The 24533-nt window shown below is 40.8% G+C and overlaps 1 protein-coding gene across 1 annotated transcript in view; it reads right to left on the bottom strand.

The window, feature by feature from the left end:
- Positions 1-19497, bottom strand: part of DIS3L (DIS3 like exosome 3'-5' exoribonuclease) — a 40727-nt gene extending 21230 nt beyond the window's left edge. The window contains exons 1-4 of the mRNA XM_036736395.1: positions 19163-19497; positions 16773-16926; positions 8623-8751; positions 4292-4427 (exon numbers count right to left, since the gene is read on the bottom strand). Coding sequence (XP_036592290.1) covers positions 4292-4427; positions 8623-8751; positions 16773-16926; positions 19163-19301 — 558 coding nt within the window. The 5' untranslated portion in view covers positions 19302-19497. The remainder of the gene's footprint in view (positions 1-4291; positions 4428-8622; positions 8752-16772; positions 16927-19162) is intronic.
- Positions 19498-24533: the final 5036 nt, after the last annotated feature.

Here is a 24533-nt window from a genome sequence, read left to right as displayed (position 1 = left end):
TTCAATGGATGAATGAGCTTCCTAGTTAGTCTAGAAAGGTTGTGTGGAGTTAGTGAGAAGGTGACTACAAGCAGAATCACGTATTTAGAACTGTAAGGACTTTCATTATCCTCAATCCAACCCCTCATCTTACTGATAAGAGAGTTGAGATTTAAGAGAGGTGAAAGATCTAATTCAAGGTCATGCAGGTTGTCAGGGACTTCCTCTCATTCCACAATGCCTTTTTAGAAGAACTAGAGAGGCTCCTTCACGTTTTAATATTTGCATTCTTGATTACTCTGCATTTCCATGCATATAAATGTGTGCATACTATCTCCGAAGCTAGTGAAGGCAGACAGTAGGAGACAGAGCACCCTGTTTCTGGAAACTGTTTTAAAAAAAGATCATCACATAGCTAAATTCTGGCTGTGCAGGCCCAGTTGCCTTTATCTGTTTGGCCACGTTTAGGGTCAGTGATAGGGAGAGCAATATAGATCTTTTTTCTCCTTTTTGAAAAAAATACTTATTTATTAGTCTTCAGCATTCACTTTTATAAGAGTATGAGTTCTAAATTTTTCCCCTTCCATCCCCTCCAGCCTCCCCAAGATGGCATGCAATCTGATGTAGGTTATATATATACAATCATATTAAACACATTTCCACATGAGATATGTTGTGAAAGAAGAATCAGAACAAAAGGGAAAAACCACGAGAAAGAAAAAAAAGAGAAAATAGTCTGCTTTAATCTGCATTCAGACTCCATAGTTCTTTCTCTGGATGTGCACAGGATTTTCCACTATAAGTCTTTTGGAACTGACCAAGATCATTGTATTGCTGAGAAGAGCTAGGTCTATCAAAGTTGGCCATCGCACAGCATTGCTGTTACTGTGTACAATGCTCTCCTGGTTCTGAGAGCAATACAGATCTTTAGTGGCCAACATGAAACAAGGTGAAAAGTGGGGGACTGACTTCTGTCTCTATCACCTAGGTTTACAGATATGCACTGGGCCTTTCTCCCTTGAATAGACCATAAGTTCGTTAGGCATTCTCTTCCTTATGTTACTCTGATAACTTAATACAGCGGTCTGCATACAGCAGTCAACAAATACTGTTAAGCTAAATTAATTTCAAACTATATCTTTAGAAGTAAGCGGCCAGGGTACCATTAATCCCTAAGAGGCAACTGATGAATACTAGTGTCATTTAGCTCTCAATTCTTCAGAGAAATCCTGGGCATAGAACCATTGTCGGTATACTCACTATGATTATTTCTCTAGACAAATGGAAGCATCCAAGGAAGAAGGCTGGTAAGGATGATAATGTTGAGTTTGAAATCGCCAGTTTGAAATTCACTCAAATCCCCAGAGTTTCATCCCTCCTCTTTCGATTTTTGCACCATTTTGGAATGTAGGCCACAGGTTACTGATCTCTTGTTCTCAATAGCTATTAGGCTATATATCTCCTCCCCTTCTTGGCTAAACTCTTTGAAGAAGCTCTCTATCCTAAGAGCTTCCACTTCCTCTCCATTCACTCACTTCTACATCCTCTGTAATCTGCCTTTAAGCATCCAACTGATCAAAATTAACAATGATCTCTAAATTGTCGAATCTAATGGTCATTTCTCAATCCTCAAATCCTCATCCTTTTTCACCTCTCTGTTGTCTTTGACACTGAAGATTGCCGTTTTTTCCTCTCTAGGTTTTCACGACGTTGCTCTCTCCTGGTTCTCCTACTTATGTGACTACCCCTTATTCTCCTTTGCTAGATCTTCCTCCAGGTCAATTCCAGTAACCGTGACTGACCACTTTCCCCCAACTCTCTGTCCTAAGCCCTCCTCTCTATACCATCTCAACTGGGGATTTGATTAGCTCCAATAGGTTCAATGAACCTCTCTATGGAGATGATTCCCAGATCAATATATTCAGTCCTAATTTCACTGTTAATTTGTAGTCTTGGATTACCAAATGTCTTTTGGACATTCCAAGATGGACATTCCACAGGCATTTCAACCTCAATATGTCCAAGACAAACTCATTATCTTTCTCCCTGAACCCTTCTCTCTTTCCTACTTTTCTATTATTGCCAGGGGCGTCACCATCCCCCCAGTCACTCAGGTTCAAAATCTCAGTATCACACTTGATTCCTCACTCACACTCACTTCATGTATTCAATCTTTTGTCAAATCTTATTCTGTGTACGTTCACAATGCTTTCTCTCTGCTCCCATAGCTGCCCTTGGTGCAGGCTCTCATCACTTCACACCTTGACTATTACAATTGCCTTCTGGTTGGTCTCCCTCCCTCAGGTCTCTCCCTACTCCAATCCATCTCCACATATATGCCAAAGTGACGTTCCATAAGCACAGGTCTGACCCATCACTCCCTTCCCACCATGTACTCAACTCTCATGGCTTCCTAGTGCCTTCAGGATCAAATGGCACTTCAAACTCTGGCCCCTTCCTGCCTTTCTGGTTTTCTTCTACTTTCCTCCCATCCTTATACAGTATGACCCAGCGCCACTGCTCCATGTCCAGACTCCATGCCTTTTCATTAGCTGTCCTTCATTCCTGGAATGCTCTCCCTTCCCGTCTCCAGAGCTCTCAGCTTCTCTGGCTTCTTCCAAGACTCAGGTCAAATGATACCTGCTGAGGGAAACCCTTCCAGTTCCTGTCTTCCTTCTTCAATTACCTTCCATTTACTCTCTCTATATATCAAATGCAGGTAGTTATGTTCATGTTGTCTCCTCTATTAGAAAGAGAGTTCAAGGGCTGGGACAGTGGCTTTGCTCTTCTTTGTATCTCCAGAGCATAGCATGGTGCTTGGCACAAAGTAAGGGCTTAATAAATACTTACTGACTGATTGACTGACCCACTAATATGATATTTTTCAGCTTCCACAAAGAATCTATGTACATTTTTATCTCTATCTAATGAATCTGTGATTTTGTCTTAGTTTTTAGTCAAAGTTTAGCCAAAGTCTTTGGACTCCCAATATGGTCTCTCTATTTAAGTTCATAAGGAAGTCAAACCATATTATCCTTTTAATTTATGCTACATCTCTCCTAGCCATTTGGGTGTCTGATTGAAATTGCTTTCTTTTCTTTTTTTAGGTCTTCCCAGAAGTCATGACTTTTCTTTGTTCTTGGTCCTCAATCCTTAAGTGTATTAAACACATTCACCTCTCAAACCTTCTTCCAAATTCTGTCGTTAGCGCCCAATCTCTTTGCAATTTTTTTCCTCGTTATTTTCTAGGTCCAAATGCCCCCTGAAAGAACTTACTAGCCTCCTCATCTTGACCTCATGTTTCTTTTTTCTTCTACTATTGTTCAACTTTGTGAAGCCCTTGGTCACACGGTTTGTGTAAGAAAAGCTGTACAAAATTAAACTGCATTGTAACACTTGACTACAAAGGCGATTTTCACAGCGAGGAGAAAAACGTAATTTTAGTCAACTGTCCTCTGCAGGAACAAGACATGATGCATTACAGAAGAAAAAAGAGGTGACACCAACATTAATATCCAGGGCCCCTGGAATCCTTTGGCATCCAAGAACATTGTTTTTTGGAGTGCAAGGAAATTCAATTGGCAAATTTTAGCAACAGAAACATAAGACAACTAAAATCTCCAATTAAGGTTCACTAAGAATCTCTGAGAATTGACAAGGAAAAATGGGTGTTCTTGTTCAAGACTCTGCATCAAAAATGACAGCAATCAAACATTGTTTGGTTGAAAATCTCGACAAGAAAAGGTTTTTATGGCCTCCAAAAGTGCCCAGGAGATGGCACTATGGTGCAAGGGCAGCCCAGGGCAGACGGTCAATAACAATGCCTACCGTGGCTTGATATGATGGACTCAAACAAATGCTGCCACACTTCAATTCTATTATTTACACACACAAATCTCTCCATTCATTCGTGTGCAACCAAGAGTGAAGAGCAGGTGAAAAACACAAGCCTCGCCTTCAACACTGGCAACTTATTCAGCCTTTCGTTTTGGCATCCAAAACTGGGTTCTCCGTGGAGATGCACGTGTAGAGGCTGACAGTGACAGAGTGGGGCTGGCCTGGGCTCTCAATTTGGGCAAGCTTCCGGGGAACTATGGGGTCCAGGGAGCCTTGCTCAGAACCATCAGTGTCAGGCTGAACTAGGGCAAGGGTGACACAAAATCCCAAAGTGTCTTCCCCTATTCTTTCCTGTCCTGTCACCCCTTGGCCAAAGATGTCTGGAGCCTTGAGGGCACTGCTTAGGGACGACACCTCACACATACATGAGTGCACATACACATGTGCACACTCACTAAATAACAATCTGAAATACCTTGAATGAAATCACAAATACACCTTCAGTTTCGCTTCCATATTGCTGAATTGCTTCTTCATCTTCTGTCACCATAACAATGGGCATCCTATCTTGGCAGTGGTGATAGTACCACACAGCTGCATTGTAAATGCTCCTAGAAAAATAAACCATGTGCACCCCCCACCCCCAAACACATACACATTAGAAAACAGCTTGTTGCTTAGAATTTCATATTTTGCTCTGAAATGATAGGCACTATATAGTAGATAAGCAGAAAAAACTGCTTGATTTAGATTTGAAAGTCCAGGATTTAACTCTTGCCTCCAAAGCTAACTAGTCATATGACCATGGGCAAGTCACTGGCTTATTTTTGGTTTGTTAACTCTTACTTAGATTTCCAAAAAGTAATATGTGACTGGGAAATTCTTATGACCTCTAGGGCCTCAGTTTCTTTATCTGTAAAAGGAGGAGCCTTAGAAAGCCTTTAAGTTTTCTTCCAACTCTAAATCTATGATTCAAATACCCAAAGCACTTATTAGGGTCTTAAAAAAATCTTATGTGACACACACACACACACACACACACACACACACACACTGATACCATTCAACATTAGAAAACAATCAATACCACAAGGATGGGCTGTGGAAATATAACAAGAAAACTGTCCACATGATTTAAAAGCCATATAGTTTTCACAATGTACCAAAGAGCTCAGATGGCATTCAAAGGCTATTGCTCATGTATGTTATAAAGTGCCCTTGTGCCCAGGCTGGCAGTTCCTCAGATGGTCCTCTGTTGGGATTCCTGTGCAGTCATCCCTGGACTCTGCTTGTTTCTGGAGGCAGAATCAGCTTTGGACTGGTAGAGATTCAAGGGCAGGCATGACCACATGCTGGACAGCTTCACTGAGCTACTGTGGGACTAAATTCTAATGGTACACTTGGAGACTGTGACAACATCTGACAGATCCTTTCAAATTCTGTACTATATCCATTTGTTAACAGAGTTCCTGCCATGCTTGCGGTATATGCTTATTAAAGCAGTACCAATCAATTAACCGAGGGAGTGAAATCCTAGCGATAAGCCGTAGCCAACCAAGCAAGGGGAGGGCAATGCCTAGGTGGGTTTCGTCCATTATCTGAATTGATTATCTGAATGTCACAAGTGTAGCAGCAAAAGCTTGCATATGGTAAATATCTAGTACCACCAACAACTGAATTTATCCACCCAATATATCACCTCACAGAGCTATCATGAGTAGCTAGAGAAGTCGTATAACTGTCCACCTTAAGCTTCTACATAAACACCAGCTATTATGATGTTTGGTTGGACTTTTTTTTCATTTCCTTTCCCTAATAAAGGACTATAAGTCTACCTCCTTTCCTAGTCCATCCGATGTAAACTTTCTTCTTAACTGTGACTGCTCTTTTATATCTTTTATAATCTTGTCCTCTGGATAGAGGACTAAGCATGGGGTGAGTCTCCAGGTCACCCTTTAAGGACCAGTAAGCCAAGCTATATTCACGTATGAAGAAACCCATTTTGGCCTCAGTCACTAGACTTGTGTCAAGTAGAGGAAGACAGATCTGACTTTTGATTTATAATAGTATAAACAATCGCCATATTTTCATATTAATTGTGATGTCATTTGCTCACATGTTGATAGGATCGGTAGAAATGCTTGTCTTACCTTCCATGCTACTGGGTATAATGGAAATTCTTAGAATGTGCCTCTAAATTCTCTGACCTCGTATATATATACCTCAACTCTTATGACCTTCACTTTCATTCTAGCTCCACCACTCAGAGATGGCTACAAACACTCAGATTATGAAGCTTTTAAATTATTTATTCAACTATAAATCAAAAGCCAAGTCTCTGAGCCAGGAAAACCTGGGTTCAAATGCTACCTCTGCCACATACTGGCTGTGTGACCTTGGGACCCCTCTGAGGGCTTTTAGTAAATTATTTAAAACTTTAAGTTGCAAGGCAGGTGCTGATATGCATTGATAGAGGGAGTTTCTTCAATGGGAATTCCCTAAACCAATGAAACCAGGTTAAAAAAAAAAACAACCAAAAAAACAGAAGCCAGGTCATGACAAGGTCATACCTTATACCTCATGATGGTGAACCATATTTTGGTGAATCCTAACTGGTTCAATCTTCATGATCTTGAACTCAAAAATTCGTCCCTTTGATCACAGTCTTCTATCATTCCACCTCTCCTATTACCTCACTCCTTCTAAACTTGTTTGTCCTAATGACAACTTTTAATCCCTCTCTCCTTCCATGTTTTCCCAATCTATTACCCTAGTTCTAATCTTATTTTCTTCCCTACACAGCCTTGACACTATAGTTAACCAGTTCAACAAAGCACCATCTTGTCCTTCTGTCATTCATATCCTGTCAATCCTAAACCTTGGGTAACTCCCCACCATCTACCTTCTCTGCTCTGACTCCCAAGATTCTGAACAGTTCTGAAGGAATCATGCAGAGTAGGCCCACTACAAAGTCTTGTTATCAAACCTCAAGTGAGCTCTCACTGCTGTGTGGTTGGTAGTAGACAACTAACCTATCCTCTCATCTTTTGCTCCAACTCAGAAGATAAGGGAGCCCTTCTCTTTGCCAAGGTTAGGCCCTCGACTTGTGTCTTCTTCCTAACCCCTCCCATGCCCATTCCTTTTCGGAGCTTGCCTAACTGATCATCCCTTTCTCTTCTTCAATCTCTCCTTATCCATTGGCTTCCTACTTACTTCCATACTTACAAATGTCCCTTTACCTACCATCTTTTCAAGCTTATGATCCTTAAGATTCCTTTTACTGCTACACTCCTGGGAAGCGCAGTCTACACTTACTACCCCCCTTTCCTCATTATCTTTTCACTCTCACCCTCTTATAACCTAGCTTCTAACTCCATCACTCTACTAAAACCACTCATTCAGTGACGTCTTAATTGTGAAATACAGTGGCTTTTTCTCAGTCCTTATTCTCCCTGAGCTTTCTGAAGATTTTGATACTGTTGGTTACCCACTCCTCATGAATATTCTTTTTTTCTACCTCTATGACCATTTCCTTCTCCGTCTCCTTTGTTGGTTCAGTATCCACATCCTATCTCCTACTAGTAGGTATCCCAGACTCCCTTCTCTTTTTGTCTTATACTTTTTCCATGATTTCATCTATTTTCATGAAAATAAGTTCAATTATCACCTCTCAATTATCCAAACCTAACCTTTTTCCTGAACTCCAGGCTTGCATCCTATCCCTAACTACCAGCTTCATATATTTCCCCCATTAGCATCTCAAACTCGACACGTCGAAACCTAGAGTCATCACTTACCTCCCAAACCTACTCCTTCTCTAAATTTCCCTATTTTTAAGTGTACCACCATCTTCCTAGTCACCCAGGTTTGACACCTGTAAGCCATCTCTGACTCATCTCTCTCCCTCATCCACCACGTCCAAATCAAGATATCAAGTTTTCTTGCTTCCACCTCGACAACATCTCTTTTGTCTGGCTCTATAACGCCATTCACACACTGTCACTACCTTAATTCAGATCTTCTTCCCCACTGGCCTGAGTCTCTTAATTGGTTTTCCTGCCTCCATTCTCTTCCCCTGCCTAATCCATTCTTCATAGAGATGCTAAAAATCATCTTCCTAAGGCATAGGTTTCTTCCTTGTTCAAAACCTTCAGTGGCTCCCTCTTGCTTTTGAGATAAAATTCAAACTTCTTAGTGTGGTATTTAAGGTTCTCTACAATTTGGATATAATCTATTATTACAGTCTTATTTCACAATGCTCTCCTTCATACCCCCTATTTACCACTCAAACTGTACTAGTAGCTGTTTCTCATACTCAACATGCCACATTCCACTTCTATATACCTTCATAAAACATCTCCTCTGCCTCTCAGGAACCTTAACATTTTTCAAACTTCAGGAGTGGTGCCACCTCCTATTTGAATCCTTTCCTTATTACATCTTATTAATAGTGGCCTCTCCCTCCTCAAATTATCTTGCATTTATTTGCATATCTAAGTACTTGTCCAGGAGAAAATAAGTCTGCTTGAGGGCAAAACTATATTCCATTTTTTTAAAATCTCTAGCACCTAGCACAGCACCTTGTACATATCAGATGTTTAATGTTTGTTGAAATGAATCCTTGAAATAGTATTTAAAAATCTTTATTTATTTAGGTTTTAGGCTTTTCAGTACCAATTATGGCTACAGAATAAGTGCTGGTTCAGCTTGTCATATTCTCTGGTCAAATCCTAATGTTAAATGGTCATGAGGCTGCAAATAATAATCATACCAAAAAGTGATAACCATACAGATTCAGTACTGTACCTGGTCTGCCATTTTTCCATAGACTCTCCTCTTTCTCTTGGAAGATAGCAGTATTGCTGGAACTCGTTAGCAAAGAGAATACAATCATGGCGGGCATCCTTCAGGAGATTTCGAAGTTTGTTATACTGTCTATGACATAAAGGAGAAAAATAAAATTTAATGAAATAGGTGCTTTCCTAGTACACTTACATTTGCTAAAAATGAAATTAGAAAAAGGCACTTCAAAGAAAACATCTAATTATTTTTAAATTAACAAATATTTACTTAGATTGGCACTTTTAGACAGTACATATGTTGCTACTGTTTCATGGTTATATTTGCCCTTTTGTCTCCCAAAGTGCATAGCTCTTCTCTTTTCTAGCTCCTGAGACTTTTGGTCCTGAGTTAAAGGTCTCTAAATGGCAGGTGGGCATCATCCAGTTTCCCAGCCACACAGGACTATGTTCAAACAAAACAAAAAAACAAATAACTAGGTAAAGTTTTCTCCCAGTTTCCACAGTTGAAGAAATTTTTCTCACAAGACAGAATTTGGACTAGACTCATTGTTGAATAACTAAATTCGAGGCACATCACCATACTGGCTACAGAATAATGAATCCTTCAGCCACAGCAATTCAAAAGGCCTTCTGCTAAGTAAGAGTAGTCGCCATTCAATGAGACCTTTAACTAAGGACCTAGGTTAGCTGACCAGAAACAGTCAGATCCAAAGATTGAGATGAAGGGTTTTCTCACCACTGTGTATCTCAAGTCACCCATATGTTTTCTCCGAAAATGGCCCTGTGTTATCAACCAGTTATTGGTTCCATGTTCCTTTAATTGTTTACAGACACTTGGGGGGAATGAGACATCTCTTTTTCTGAATTCAGGGAATTGTACCTATTTGCTTTTTCCCTCCCAACTTGGAAAGTCCATAATCTTTCATCGAATTGAAAATCAGATTACCTGATGCTTTATTATTTCCTTTTAATTAATTGGGCTTCTTTGATTGTTTTTAATGTATAAAAGTCTGTCTCACCCTGTATTTGGGGTTCAACTCTTAAGCTGAAGAGGTCTGGTCCTGGTTTGTTAGGCAATTGGCACGTATTGCTTAATTAATCGATATACTTGAGAGATTAAGCCTTTGTTTCTTCAGTCATTTCATCTTCCACCTGCCACAGCTGGCCCTCTGACAGTCACATAGTCTGTCACCAGGCCCATCCTTGTAAAGCATGACTTTTGACCTGGATTTGTGATTTCATTTTCCAGTGGGAAACTTCTTTTACCAATGCAGCCTGGTAAGTGTTCTGCAACTTAGTCTTAGAGACTAAGACCATAAATCTTAGTGCGTGAGGTACTAAAAGGTTAAACGAATTGTTCAGGGTCACAATGCCAGCATGTGTCAGATGTGGGACCTTGAACCTATCTATGTCTTCCCTGTTCTAGGGAGGGCTCTTTCTCCAGCACACTGCTTCTCCAGTGTATGGACAACAGGGAGTTAATTACATTTTCCAGAACACTAACACAGGGTCATAAGATTTTTTTTCCCAAGAAGGGAGGACATGCCAATCAGACCTGAAAGTCAAGCCTGTAGTCATGGATGGATGGATCAAGTTCATAAGAAAGAAAGTCCTTTTCAGGAGACAGCAAATAGAAGAATGGAGACATTCATAGCTATTTAAACAAAATTTATTATTTCTCTGAAAAATGTAAGAATTGTTCATAGTAAACCAGATGTTAAATTAACATATAAATTATACAAGGCAGGTAATTAGCATTTACTCCTGGTTCAGTATGAAAAACACTTGGGTCGTATACTTGCTCAACTAACCCACACTGGGGAAAACAAAAAGCTTTTTCCGAAAGCAAAGATGAAATACTTAATCGTCTCTCTTTCAAACAAATGCTGACTGAGCATCATCAGAAAACAATCTACTCAGTCGAAGTTCATTGATTAAGCTTTTACCATATGACAAGTTAAGCATCGGGCACAGCATGCCTAGGTGATGCACAGGGTATACCAAGACAAAAATTAAAGTCTTTGCCCTCAAGAAGCTTACAATCTATAGAAGGTAACAACATGTACACGTATGAGAGAAAGAAAGAGAGAGTGTGTGTGCGTATAACATGCATATGTTACATATTATGATTATACAGATTATTTTCTATATTTATGTCATGGTTAAGTATATTATGATATACATTATATATAGACATATGCATATACACACAGTAATTTCAGGGGAGGGGGAAGCATTAGCAGGTCAGAGGGATTGGGAAAGACCTCACATAGAAGGCAGAACTTAAGGTGAGCTTTGAAGGAAACTAGAGATCTGAAGGGGTAGAGGTGAGAAGGAAGTTTATTCCAAGAGAGCTGATCAACTAACCTAGGCAAAGGTGTGGAGGGGGGAGATGAGAAGCTTTGTAAGACAACTGGCAAATAAGACGCTTTGGATGGAACGCAGAGTACACAAAAGGAAATAATATATAATAATCCTGGATAGACAGGCAGGAGCTGGTTTGCAAAGGGTTTTAGGTGACAAACCAAGGAGGTCACAGGCCTCACTATGTGGCCTCACACATGGCCACATGACACTGTTAGTGCCTTAAACCTCCACTGATGTCCTATGCCATGGTTTTCAAAGGCCACGGCAGTGGAGCAAAGTTCTCACAAATCTGGCAAAGATTCAAGAACAGACCTGGTGATTCCACCTACTTAGAGAGGGGCTGTGATCTGAATCATAGCATTAGTACTCATAGCAACAAAATTATGGACTTATAGGATATTTAAGGTCTATACCAGGGGTGGGGAACCTGCGGCCTCGAGGTCACATATGGCCCTCTAGGTCTTCAAGCATGGCCCTTTGACAGGATCCAAACTTAGATCAAGTCAAAGGGTCGCCCTTGAGGACCTAGAAGGCCACATGTGGCCTCAAGGCAGCAGGTTTCCCTAATGATAATAACAGCAGCATCTTCCATTTGACACAGTACAAAGAGCTTTCCTCACAACCACCCTCTATTATACCCTTTTACATATTTGGAAATTGAGTTTCAAAGAGCTTAACTGACTTGCCTAGCCTCAAGCCATCACTGTTACCCAGTTAGTAAGTAGGATTCTTGGGAATGAAAACTCAGGCCTTCTGATTTCCAGAACAAGTGTTATTTCTGCATCTCAAGACCATCCCTTTTTCTATGGTTTCCTACTACATTCAATCAATATGTGATGGTATAAAGAACACTGGATTCACAGTCAGATGACCCGAGTTCAAAGCTTGCCTCTGGGCTTTGCTGACGCTGTTCTCCAACCCTGGAATGTCTTCTCTGTGGATTCTCACCCCCTGCTGAACATCCAATTCAAAAGCTTCCTTCTCAAGGAAGTTTTCCCTAATGTTTTGCATGACTGCCTATGTATTAACTATATCAAATTGTTTGCCTTCTCAAGGAGGAGGGAGCGAGAGAATTTGGAACTTGAAATTTTAAAAAATATTGAAAATTTTTGTCTATATGTAATTGAGAAAAAAAAATTAAAATTCGAGAAAAAAGGCAACAAAGGGAAAGTTTTCCCTGCTCTCCCCGTTTTACCTGGGACAACGTTCAGTATACTTTACCACCTATCATTATTATTATTTAGGTGCCATTCCTTTGAAAGGATGGATCGATGTCTTATCTAAACTCTTCTTGCCTGGTCCCCAAGGAATTAACTGAATAGCCAAGGATGCGGTCAGTCAGGAGGAAGTCAAAGTAGAATCCAGCTTTCCTGACTTCTGGTCATTCCAGACTCTATAATTAATAAAACTTTGTCTGCCCTGAATTAAAAGTTTCCCCAAAGCAGATCAAATGACACGCATTATTTATAAGCATCACAAGAGTCACCCATTAAGAATAAAAAATACTTACACACCCATAGCCTTAGCTATTCCAAACTGGAAGAAATATGAAAAGGTAAAGGTAACTTATAGTTAGAATCTTAAAAGTTGAAATTTTTCAAGCCTGTCTTCCCATGCAGGGTATCTTAAATACAGTGGTGTGTGTGTGTGTGTGTGTGTGTGTGTGTGTGTATACTTGGGACTCGACATCTTCTCATAAACATTCAATCTGCTAACCTTTCTAAAATTTAAGCAAAGCTAAATGTTCTAAGTAATATCAACCACGGGGTTCGCAATGAGCAAATGAAACACCTAAAGTCTGCTTAATAAGCAAGAGAGCTACTGAAGCACCAGACTTTACAGATCCTAGTCTCTCGGCCTCAACTTGTAACATTTCTCCTAAGGTTGATCCTCCCCTCCCATCCCCAATCCATGTCTTTTACTTCAATAGAGTTGAATAAAAAAAGTCTAGCTCAAACTTCAGCTCCTCTAAGAAGCCTGCTCTGATCACTCTTTGGCTCTGTGTCCCTATAGCACTTAGATGCTGCTGTGTTGGCTTGTATTTGTTTATAAATTGTGATATAATGGTCTTTTAGTCCAATTCAATTCCATAAACATTTATTAAATACTTACTATGTGCAAGGTGCTGGGGACACAAAGATAAGAACTACAAACAGTCCCTGCCCTTAAGGGGCTTACATTCTACACGGAAATAGATGTATCAGTGAAGGATAATTTGGGGAGGAAGAGAGCGCTCAACAACTAGAGAAACAGGAAAGGCTGTAGTCGGCTATGGAACCTCTATTATGCCTGGAAGAAAGCTGAAGATGCTGAGAAGCAAAGGGGAGGAGGGAGGGCATTGCCGGCAGGGATGACAGTTTTATAGAAAGGCACAGAGGCAAGAGAGGGAATGTTCAGTACAGGTAACAGCTAACAGGCTGACTTGGCAGGAATGTAGAATATGTGAAGGAGACGAATGTCGACATAAGGGAGGGAAGATGAGCTGGAAGAAGAAAGCAAAGGCCCTTCCAGGCTGAGGGGCTGGCATTCTATCCTCAAGGTGACGAGGGGTCACTGAAGATTTCTGAGCAGAGGGGTGACATGGTCAGAGAGGCACTTTAAGAAGATCATTTCTGAAGCTGTGCAAAGGATGGACTGGAGAGGCAACAGGCTGGAAGCAGAGATCAATGAGGAGGCTGCTGTAATAATTCAGGCAAGGTAATAAACACGAGGGTGCTGGCTGGGTGTGCGGACACTCCAAGATGCCCCTCCCAGGATAAACTGGCCACTTCCAAATTCACCCACGAGGCTAACTCAGGCCTGGGATGCCACTTTCCACAGCTTCCTCTCCCCTCTGACTGGAAGGCAGAACAGGGGCCTGCCCAACTCCTCCCAAAGCTGGACTTCCAGCTCACCTCACTTAGTCTCTCTGGTCTTGCCTGGGTTGAAGTCGTGGAATTAGATGCCCCTGTGCCCTGCTCCTGCCTGAGGGTCAATCCTGGTGTCCTGTCCTGCCTCCCACCTCCAGTCCTTTCCAGCTTCCTCCCCATTAGATTGTAACTTCCTTGAGTGCGAGAACTGTCCTTTTTCCTATTTGTACCCCCAGCATTTAGCACAGTGCTAAGTTTGTTCAGTTGTTTTTCAGTTGTGTACAACTCTTCATAACCCCATGTGGCGTTTTCTTGGCAAAGATACTGGGATGGTTTGCCATGTCCTTCTGCAGCTCATTTTACAGATGAGCAAACTGAGGCAAACGGGAGTAAGTGACTTGCCCAGGGTCACACAGCTAGTACATGTCCGAGGCTGGATTTGAACTCAGGAAGACTCATCTTCTTGGCTCCAGGCCCAGGACTCTAGATGCCCACAGCTGGTGCTTAATAAATGTTTATTGAATTGAACTGGACAGCAGGGGACAAATGCAATAGATATTATGGAGGTAGAATTGCTAAGATTAGATGGAGAGGAGAGATGGTGAAAAAAAAGAGTCCCCTCACACTAAAGAGAATGGTTGGGGATAGAGTGTCTTTGGGGCAGAGCCAGGTTTCCATAAGTGCAAGAAGATGGAAAAAAATGTGAAAGGAAGAGGTCTAAAAGGAAGGGAACTTTGCTAAAGATAGAACAGGGGTTTGAAGGAACACAACGAAAAGGAATGAGAAGTCAGTAGAGAAACTCTGAAGGGGTAGAGCTTATGTGGATGGGAATGAGAAACTGTGGAATAGGAGTAAAGCAAGTGGATTTTATCTCAACAATCCATCAATCATTAAGTAGTTATAAAGCACCTACTATGCTCCAAACTCTCTGCTGGCTGCTAGGGCTAGACAATTCCCATGGGCAATTAGCCTCCAGCACAAATATAAAGTGAATAAACACACACACACACACACACACACACACACACACACACACACGGAGTAGTTAATATTAGGCAGTTTGGGAAGGAGGGCACTAGTAGTTGTGGGACAGGTGATCAGGAAAGGTTTCATGCAGAAGATAGTGCTCGAGTTGAGTCTTTAAAGGAAGAAAAGGATGTTAGGAGGCTACAATAGAGACTGAATGCACTCCAGGTGGGGGGCAGCCAGTGCAGAAGCAAAGAGAGGGAGCATTGTAAAGGAGGAACAAAGAGCAAAGGTTACTTTGGTTGGATCATGATGTGTAGGAGATGAGTGATGTCTAATGAGGCCGGAAAGCAGGAGGACCAGGTCACGTAGAGCTTTAAAAGTCAAACAGAGGAGTTTATATTTTATCCTGGAGGCAGTAGAAAGCCTCTGGACAGTAACCAAGTCACAAGGAGGAAGAGCTCAGAGTTTGCCAGCCATTGTTTTCCCAGCTAAAATTTTAAGGTCACTAAAGGTAAGGTCCATGTCTCCCTTCTATACCTCCCCAAAGACGGTACAAGTATTAGGTGCTCAATATGGACTAGAAGTGATTGTGGTGTATCTGTAGGACTATTGCATAAATCCTAATTACAAGAGAATTCACAACAGTGTCAAGCATTGGAAAACCAAATTAGCTTTTCAACAGACTGATTTGTTTAGAAACATTTTGGTGAAAACTATATTTAAAACTCATCACATGTGGAGGATTTGGTATTGCTTTAAAAATCCTTTAAAATCAAAATATTTTTAAAAAACAAAAGATTATCAGGCTCTGCACTGTGTCAGCAATCCAAATGATCACAACAAATTGATTTTAGTTGGAAAAATTGAAATATGACACCTGGAGCTGCATTTAAACTTGGAAATGTATAAACATTTCTATCTTAGTGTCAGAACAAAATCATCTTCAAACTCATTTAATAATATTCTATCTGAAAAACCCGCACACAATCTACTTAATGTACATTTTTATGAACAGGACATGTAATAAAGGCAATTTATCATTTTAATATACAAATAAAAACACTTTACCCCCTTCACTGTCAAGTAATGAAGATACTTCAATGTTTAATAAGAATAAATATCTCCTACATTTAAATGATTTTAGGTATTAGATTGGACATATAACCCTAATATGCCATCTCTCAACAAAGTATAGTCTCCGAGTTCAATCACAGAATCCTTTTAAAACATTAAATGAAGCAAAAACATTGTTAAAACATTTCTGTTTTAAAAGTCTGTCAATTATTTTTTTCATTTAAATATTTTTATAAGGAAAATAGACTGGCTTTTGCCAGAAGGCCTTTGTTTAGCAAACACAATTATCGTGGATGGCAGCTACAGTGAGACTCTCAGAACAAAACATGAGTTTATTTTAGGCCTCCTTCTATAAATTATTAGATGGTATGATTTGTAAGCACCTGCAATAGAGAAGCATAGACTTTAAAGAAAATACTGAACTGTTTTTCCTTCAATAAACTGTTACAAATTTTTGAAAGAATACAGATATGTACATACATACACATATACAGAGCTCTAAGGATACATGTACATATATATCTATATCTATATCTATCTATCTATCCATCTATATATCAGAATTAAAGTGCTAAGGACACTAAAAAGAAACTGCCAATCAGCTTTCTGCTGCAAGAACGCAGACCAAATAATGTGAAGGTTGAACTGGTTGTAACCTTAAAACACCAACCTACTGGGGCATCAGCTAGAGCCGGATGATTATGCTTCAGTCATGTGCTGAAACAAAAACCGAGAAATAGAACTACTGCAAAAATGCCTTTCATAATTCCTTATTAGATAAATAACAAATTAGTTCCAAAATTGCTTTTAAATAATAGATTTCTTGCCCCTCCTCCCAACCTTTCTTATTTAATAAGTTCAAATCACAAGGAAATAATTATGCAAAATGATATACCTTCGTCCTCTTTGATGCTGTACAGCCTGACAGGCTGTTTGCATGAAAATAATACCTTTCAGCTCAGGAAACTCAAGAATCTCAAGGTAATCTTGAACAACTTTCCAGTCAGGGATAACATAATGAGTCACATCACTGGACAAAAGTTTCCCATCTGGAACATAATTCAAAATTTAAGAGATGAGACAACAGTTCCAAGGCTGCTTTATTGCCACTGCCGTGTCGCAGAGTCCCAGTGTACAAAATAACTTACAACCTTAACTACCCTGCATGGTTTTTAAAAGACAAGACAGATCTGCTTTGGTAGAGGGCCAAAGACCAGGTAAACTTAGCAGCTTCATTTTTCTAAAGGTGGGATAAATAAAAGCATAACATGGTTTATTATGGTGCCAGAGCCACATTGGGGGAAGTTGATAGATTTTCTGAAAAATAAACAAACTTTTAGGATTACTTTGATTTTCTGGGTTAACCCATCACTGCCTTGGAACCCATCTGAAGAGTGAATGAAAAAGACAATTTCCAGAGAATCATAAAATGCATAATCATAAAATTTATTTCTAAATATAATTTCAAGCCAGGAGTTCTACTTTATGTTTCAGGGTATAATGTTGGTCATGAAGGTGTTAATTGAATAAACTATTACTGATGGCAATGGATGATATAATTTCTGTCTAACTCATGGGTTTACCCGACTTTGACCATTAATGCTCCACTAAGCCCTGAAGGGGAGGATTCCAAACAGCATTCAGCGGCTCATGACATCCCCAACCTCACTTTCCACTACAGGAATGATAATATGGGCTCTATCACAGCTTTTGTGACCATGGGCTGGTTACTTAATATCTCTGGGCCTCAGTCTGGATATGAGGAGGCCAGACTAGATGACATCTGAGGTTCTTTAAACTCTAAAACCTATTATTAAGTTCATTATTATAAACTTGAAAGGTGGTCTTAAAAACGAACCAGAGAAGGTACTGCAGAGCACACCAAAGACCACAGTTTTTTAGGAAAAACTAACAGTAAGGGTTACCTTCTGCAAGTCTCTTGTCAATATAATGGTATGTATACATAAAAAGCATGAGGAAGTGGGCACCTAGCTGGCCATTTGAGTATGCCTAGGGTATCATGGCTTTATGTTAAGTGTGAGCCCTCAAGCCAACAGAAGGCCCATCTCAGGCACACCAACTGACTTTGCAGAGTCAACCCTTGTCTCTGATCTGGGAGAACTTGCCACAGTCAGAGATGGTCTTTTAGCCTTCAGAAAATAAGGGAATTTCTCCCCTGGTTTCAAGCCCTGCAGGGTTAGGATCAGTCATCACTGGAGCACCCAAGGAAATGCACTCAATACCAATGGCTCCTAAGGGGACAGTAGGGCCATTGCCTTTAATTAGATCATAGAATCCTAGGCTTTAAAGCAAGAATACGGAATGTTTGGTCAAACCCATTCCTCTTGAGGAACAGGAATCTCTAACCCAGATGGAAGAGGTGACTTGTCATTAATCAATCAATCAACAAGCTCTTATTAAGCCTTACTTCGTGCTAGGCACTGCGGGGGTGGGGGGAGGGGAAGATTACATTCTAATGAGGAAGACAACGGGTACACCCAAGTACCCAGTGGGGGCGGGGACAGGGAGGGAGGGAGGGAGGGGGAAGGTGGAGGGAGGAAGGAAGGGAGGGAGAGGGAGGAGGGAGGGAGGGGAGGGGGAGAGAGAGAGGAGATGGTAATTAACTCTATGAGCAGGGGTCCTAAACCTTTTTGTGTCTCAGACTGATGTTTCTACAGGCACAAAATCAGAAAAAAATACCCCACCCCATTTATGTTGAAATACAGGGGAAGCTTCCGGAGCAGGGGGGCCCAGGCTTTGCCGCAGAAAGCACCAGCAGCCACCTCCCCTCCCCCGCTCCAGGGGGCGCCAGAGCTGCGAGCGGAGGAGCGCAGGCCCAGTGTTGACATTCTGGCTTCCCGCTGCCTCCCCACCCCGCCTCCAGAGGACGCCTAAGCTACGAGAAGGGGAGCCCAGAACCAGGGTTTATATTCCCTTCCGAAGGGAGTTCGAAGTTTACATCCCAGGCCCGCCCCCACCCAACCCAGGCTCCAGGCCCGCCCCCACCCAACCCAGGCTCCAGTCCCGCCTGGCGCCCCCGGGCCCCAGCTCGGAGGAGGCGGCGAGCTCATGCCCAATGTTTACCACTTAGCCCAGCCAGTCGTTGGCCCAAGAGCCATCCCGCGTCCCCGCCGCCACAAGGAGGCGCAGACCCCGTATTTACACTGCGGCCGGCTTCTGCCCTCCCTGCAGGGGGAGCCACAGTTGCAGGCAGGCCGGGAACACCGCCTGCGTTAACGCCCCCGCCCCCGCCAGCTCCCCTCCTGCTCCCTCCCCGGCTCTGACCGTTACGGCAGCGGGTGGGCTGCGGGCACAGCGGGCTGTTGCAGGGCACGCTGGGCCGCAGGTAGTGCTCCCTCACGATGCGCACAGTGCGGCCCTGGAACGTCCTCAGGTGCAGCACCTTCTCCCGCTTCTGCAGCATGGCGGCGTCAAAGGCCGGGCAGCGGGAAGAGGCGAGGCCGCGGCTTGGGGCCCGCCCCCTTCCGTCCTCTGGAGGCCCGGCCCTGAGCGCGGCGGGGCGCCTCCAGGGGGCCTGAGGCCGGAGCTGCAGCTCGCGTTGCGGCTGCTGCTGAGGCCGCCCGGCTGCCCCCCGCGGGGCCCAACGGCCGCCGCCGCCTCCGTCTGGAGGCCTCGCGGAGGGGCGTGGGAAGGGCCCGGGGTCAAGCCAGAGCACGACCCCGAGGGAGCCCCGTGCCTCAGTTTACCTTCCCTTCGGTGGGGGTGGGGGTGCAGGGAGAGACAACTCTATCCACCTTTAAAGAAGAGGTTATAGAAACAAAGGGGAGGAGAAAATACATGAAAGGCTCCCAGTTCTTGGAAAAGAAGGTTAATTACTACTGGTGTTAATTAGAGACAGTCAACAAACATGTACTAAGCACCAACTATGTACCAGGCACTGTGTTAAGCCATGGAGATACAAAAACAAAAAAAATGCCTTCCCTAAGGGGGCTCGCGTTCTAATGGGAGAGCCAATATTAAAAGAGCTATATGCAAACAGGAGACACGTGTGTATGTATAGGCTGTTCTCCATATATAAATATACATGTGTGTATGTATGTATATCCTGTTTTCTCAGTATTTACACATACACGTATACACACACATATATGTATGGAGATAACAGGGGAGATGATGAAAGACTTCTTGTAGAAGGTGATATTTTAGCCGAGAATTGGAAGGAAGCCAGGGGTGGGAGTTAAGGAGGGAGAACATTCCAGGCTCGAGAGACAGCTTGTGAAAATGCTGGGAGAGAGACGGTGGAAGTTTCTTGTGTCTATAGCTTTTTGTAGCTATGATTTGCAACTAATATTCCCAGGGTAACCTTAGGACACTAAGGGAACACCTTACGCGACACCTCCCGTCACCACAAATCTAAACTGAGCTTTGTCACTAGGCACCTGGGGGAGACCCTTCTTGAGCAGCTGACCATCATCTAATTGTGTTTGGAATAGTGGAAGGGCTTCTCAGCTTTGCCCTGTTAGTGAAAGCCGTGGATAGTACGGTAGCATGCGTGCCTGTTGAGTTGCTTACTTTGTCCTACAGCAAGATGTTACTGAGGGTCATGTGGGGGTGTTACTATATAAGATTTGGAAGCTTGGAAAACTTTCACATATGTAATAGACTATCTGGGTATGGCCAGATAGTCTATTATATATGTGAAAGTTTTCCATTAATTTAAAAAAAAAAAAAGGACCGTAAGGGTTTCTAGGTTGTCCAGAACAGTTTGGAACTTAGATGATGTGCTTGGTAGTATTTCATCATCGGTAGATTTAGTTCATTTATTCATTCAACAAACATTTATTAAATTCTTACTATATATGTAGAATCCTTCCAGGCATGGAGTTGATAGAAATTTTAGATAAGACAGTCTTTGGGTGGTTGCGTTCTTTAAAGTTTGCTATATGGTGTTTAAAGAACTATATGAATGCTAGTGCCCTCCAAAATAAATGCAACTTTGTATTTATTTTGAATTCTGTTCATATTCTGTAAATAAAAATGCACACACATATGCATACAAATATATGCACACATATTTTGTTTCTCTGATAAATATGTAGTGATTATTTGTCTTTGTATCTGCAGCACTTAGTACAGTATCTGATACGCAGTAGGTGCATAATAATTTTGTTGATTGATTAACAAAATCTTTGGAGTTTCCTTGTACTTGAAATCACTAAGTCAAGTCAATAAGCATTTTATTAAACACCAGGCACTTTTATTACCACTGGGGATACAAAGAGAGGCAAAAATGAAGAAAAAAAAAACCTAACAAAAAAATTTGCAGTATTACATGTAGTTTTATGCTTCACTATGTTTCATCATCTTTTTTTGGTGATAGAACATAAAAGTACACATATTGGTACAAAATAGTTTATTAGTGATTTCAGGTAAAGAGAAACTCCTTCGATTTTAAGTACTTACTAAGCATTTGTACTGCATTCATTACACCAAAAAGCACCATACAGAGTATGCTAAAGAAAAACTATCCCTGCTTCCTAAGAATTTACAATCTAAAATGGAAAACACTGGTCTTTCTTTTTCCCTCGAAGATTACACAATGCTTTTCTTAAAATAAACTATCCTGTTGTCTCTGCTCCTTTAGTTTCAGACTGGTTGGTCTGTATAGTCAGCATTTCATGCCTATGTGACTGGTTAAAGTTGAACCACAATGTGTCTTTTATTGTCCCAGCTTATAGTTACCTTCATTTCAATTCACTCTCAAACAGCATTTTAGCTCTAGTTCCAGTCTTGCTATGTATTAAATTATGTATGTATTAAGTAGATTATTAATCTACTCAAGAAACCAATTTTGGATTCTGTGATAGGTCTAAGTTCTATAGTCCTATGGACATGATTGCGCAGTTTTAGTCTGATCTGTAGCATGGTGCCATATCAATACATGATCGGTCAGCTCCCACAAAAGACATACTGATCATCTTGATTCAATTTTCGGTTTTTGACTTTATCGTCAGTTAGTGTATTGTTGGACGGCGTGATGCCAGGATAGCAAAATTCAGTGACAGCTTTTCACTCCATATTGCTGATGAAAATCGTTGACTAGGAATGGGTTCTTCTGGTGCATGACTTGATTCTTCTTCAGGCTTAGCGTCAGTGTGCTTATTCTGCAAAGGAGTTGTTAATCATTTGCATTCTTACTTGCATATGTGTTTCAAGAGTGCAGTCATCAGCAAACAACAGCTTCTGAATTTCTACTGATGAAGGGTGATACTATGAGTGGTGACCAGATGTGCATTTTTTCAAAGGGTAGGCAAAGAACTTATTGGCTCCTGAGGGACTTAGGCTTATTTCCATTAAATTTACCATCTTCATGGGATAGGATGAGAACTTATTTCCAAACCAAATACCAAAACTGACAGTCTTTAGCTCACAATTTCTTGTCTCCCTTTTTTAAAAAAATCAATTAATAGAACATTCTGGCCTTCAGTAATCCTGTGCATAGCTGAAGACTTCTGCATTCTTACTGGATCTCTGGGTATCTTCATTTAGCTCAGCCCTTGGCAATTCCGCTCTTCTATCTTGATTCTAAGAAAGGAATCTGTAGGAGGGGAAAGGGTTAGGCTTCCAAGTATGGTAGCTTCTTTTAGGTTGAAGATTCTTAACATTTTTTATGTCATGGACCCCTTTGGTAATCTAATCAAACATATGGACCCCTTCTCAGAGTAATGGTTTTAAATGCATAAAATAAAATAGAGAACTATAAAGGAAACTACGTTGAAATACAGTTATCAGGTTTTTCTTTTTAATTCACATAAATCTTTTGTTATGAACCCCTGTTTGGGAACCTGCTGGGCCAAATATCACTGATTCACACTTGCAGAAACTCTTTACTCAGGTGATATCGATGGATGTTGAATGTGAAGAACAAATGCCTAATGGCGAAACTTTAAATGCTTGAATGGGTTATTGAAGAAGCTCATAGAATTTTCTCCAAAACTTTTCAAAGCTGATCATATGCCCAACCCAAAGATATTTTGAACAGGCTGCCAAATGTGTAGTGGCATATAGTAAACAGAAGAAAGGAGGCATGAAAACATTATCTTTGTATGAAGTCCAGCAGCAGAACTCTGTAAGCACTGACAAATAGGACCTACAGAATTCAAGTACTGGTTCTACAGCACACACTATGTGGCTGCTCTAACTTTCCTGGGCCTCAGCTACTGTTTCAGAATTTGTTGGGTATTACAACCAACTAGTTAGTGTTTAAGTGCCATGTAAATAGCTAAAATATCCAAATTTATCCAAAAAAAGGTTATTTTCATTTGTGTCCCAGCTCAGCAGAAAATTCATTTAAAGAGGAAATGGTTGCTAGGATGACTCTATTGTATTAAGGGTAATTTAATTTCATATACATTAAAAGATGTTAATCCTTGATTTTCACTTTTTGTTACAGATATAATAACTCCCCTTTGGCTTTCTGAAAGCACTATGAATTCCCATAATCCACTTTGCAGTGATTGTTGCAAAATGTTCTGCTTAAGGGGTATTTTTTTTTGGGTGGGGGAAATGGTAAAAGAAAAAAAAAGAATTATTTTCTGGGTGCAAATTGTTGTGTATCTCAGCAGGATTTTTATTGTGCAATTTACTTTTTTTTTCTTTCTATAATGTAATTTCTTTCTACACCACTAAGAGATGCTATTTCATTGATTTTGAGGTTATATTGCTAACTTCCCTTACTGCCTCTTGTTGAGAAGGCATTCAGGCTTGTAGGTTATTCCTATCAGAATGCTTCCAGGTTTTTTTTTTTCCAGAAACCTTCCATATTTTAACAGTGCCTTTCGACAAGAAGCTCAGAAATATTATTGCTTCAAAATTAATTAGAATTGAGTTTCATTCATTGAATTTAAGGGAAATGGTGAGAGGTGTGGGTCTCAAGCTCTTGAAACATGTTACTGTGCAGGGAAAATGCAGTTGTGTGATTAGCCTTTGAAAATTTTTTAAAATATGAACATCCCTATTTTTCATTTACATTTTTTGTACTGGTGTTATTTGACAGAATTAAGTTTTCATTTGTCATTCTTATGACATGGTCACTATGCATAGTTAAATTTAATTTGATGACTACTGCACAGAATTTCTCAACTCATTTTAGTTTTTTGTTACTGAATATAGCTGTCTAAAAACCTGCATTCCATTTCATATCTTGTAATGACAGCTAATGCATTTAAAATCTTGTAATAGAAAGATAATGGAGAGATTAGAAATGGAAAAGATGGATATTGTGTTTTAGTCCCTGAATTCTTGTATTTGTGGCTTACAAAGAAATGCATGCTATAATGAAAAGAATAGAAGACTTCCTGGAAACATCGGAGAGCTAAGACCCTTAAAAACAGGAGGGATATTTTCACAAATTAGTTCAATTTTAATCATTAAATAATGTCATTCATTTAAATAATTTCTGCGTGTCTGTATGTAAAGGAAGAAGAAGCAAATATTGAAAGTTAAAAATCTGATACATATGCAAAATTCTACTACCACAGCTTCATGCCAAAGGAAACAAGCCTGTATGATTTGTAATTTGATTTAAAATAAACATTTTGAACTTCATAAACTATGTTTAAGACAATCACATTTGTTGGAATATTAGAAATGTAGAACAGCAGAAAAAATGTCCTTAAGAAGAAATCAGAGTGCC

The sequence above is a fragment of the Trichosurus vulpecula genome, chromosome 8 (genome assembly GCF_011100635.1).
Source record: "Trichosurus vulpecula isolate mTriVul1 chromosome 8, mTriVul1.pri, whole genome shotgun sequence".
NCBI lineage: Eukaryota > Metazoa > Chordata > Mammalia > Diprotodontia > Phalangeridae > Trichosurus > Trichosurus vulpecula.
This window is presented reverse-complemented; position numbering and strand designations above follow the sequence as displayed.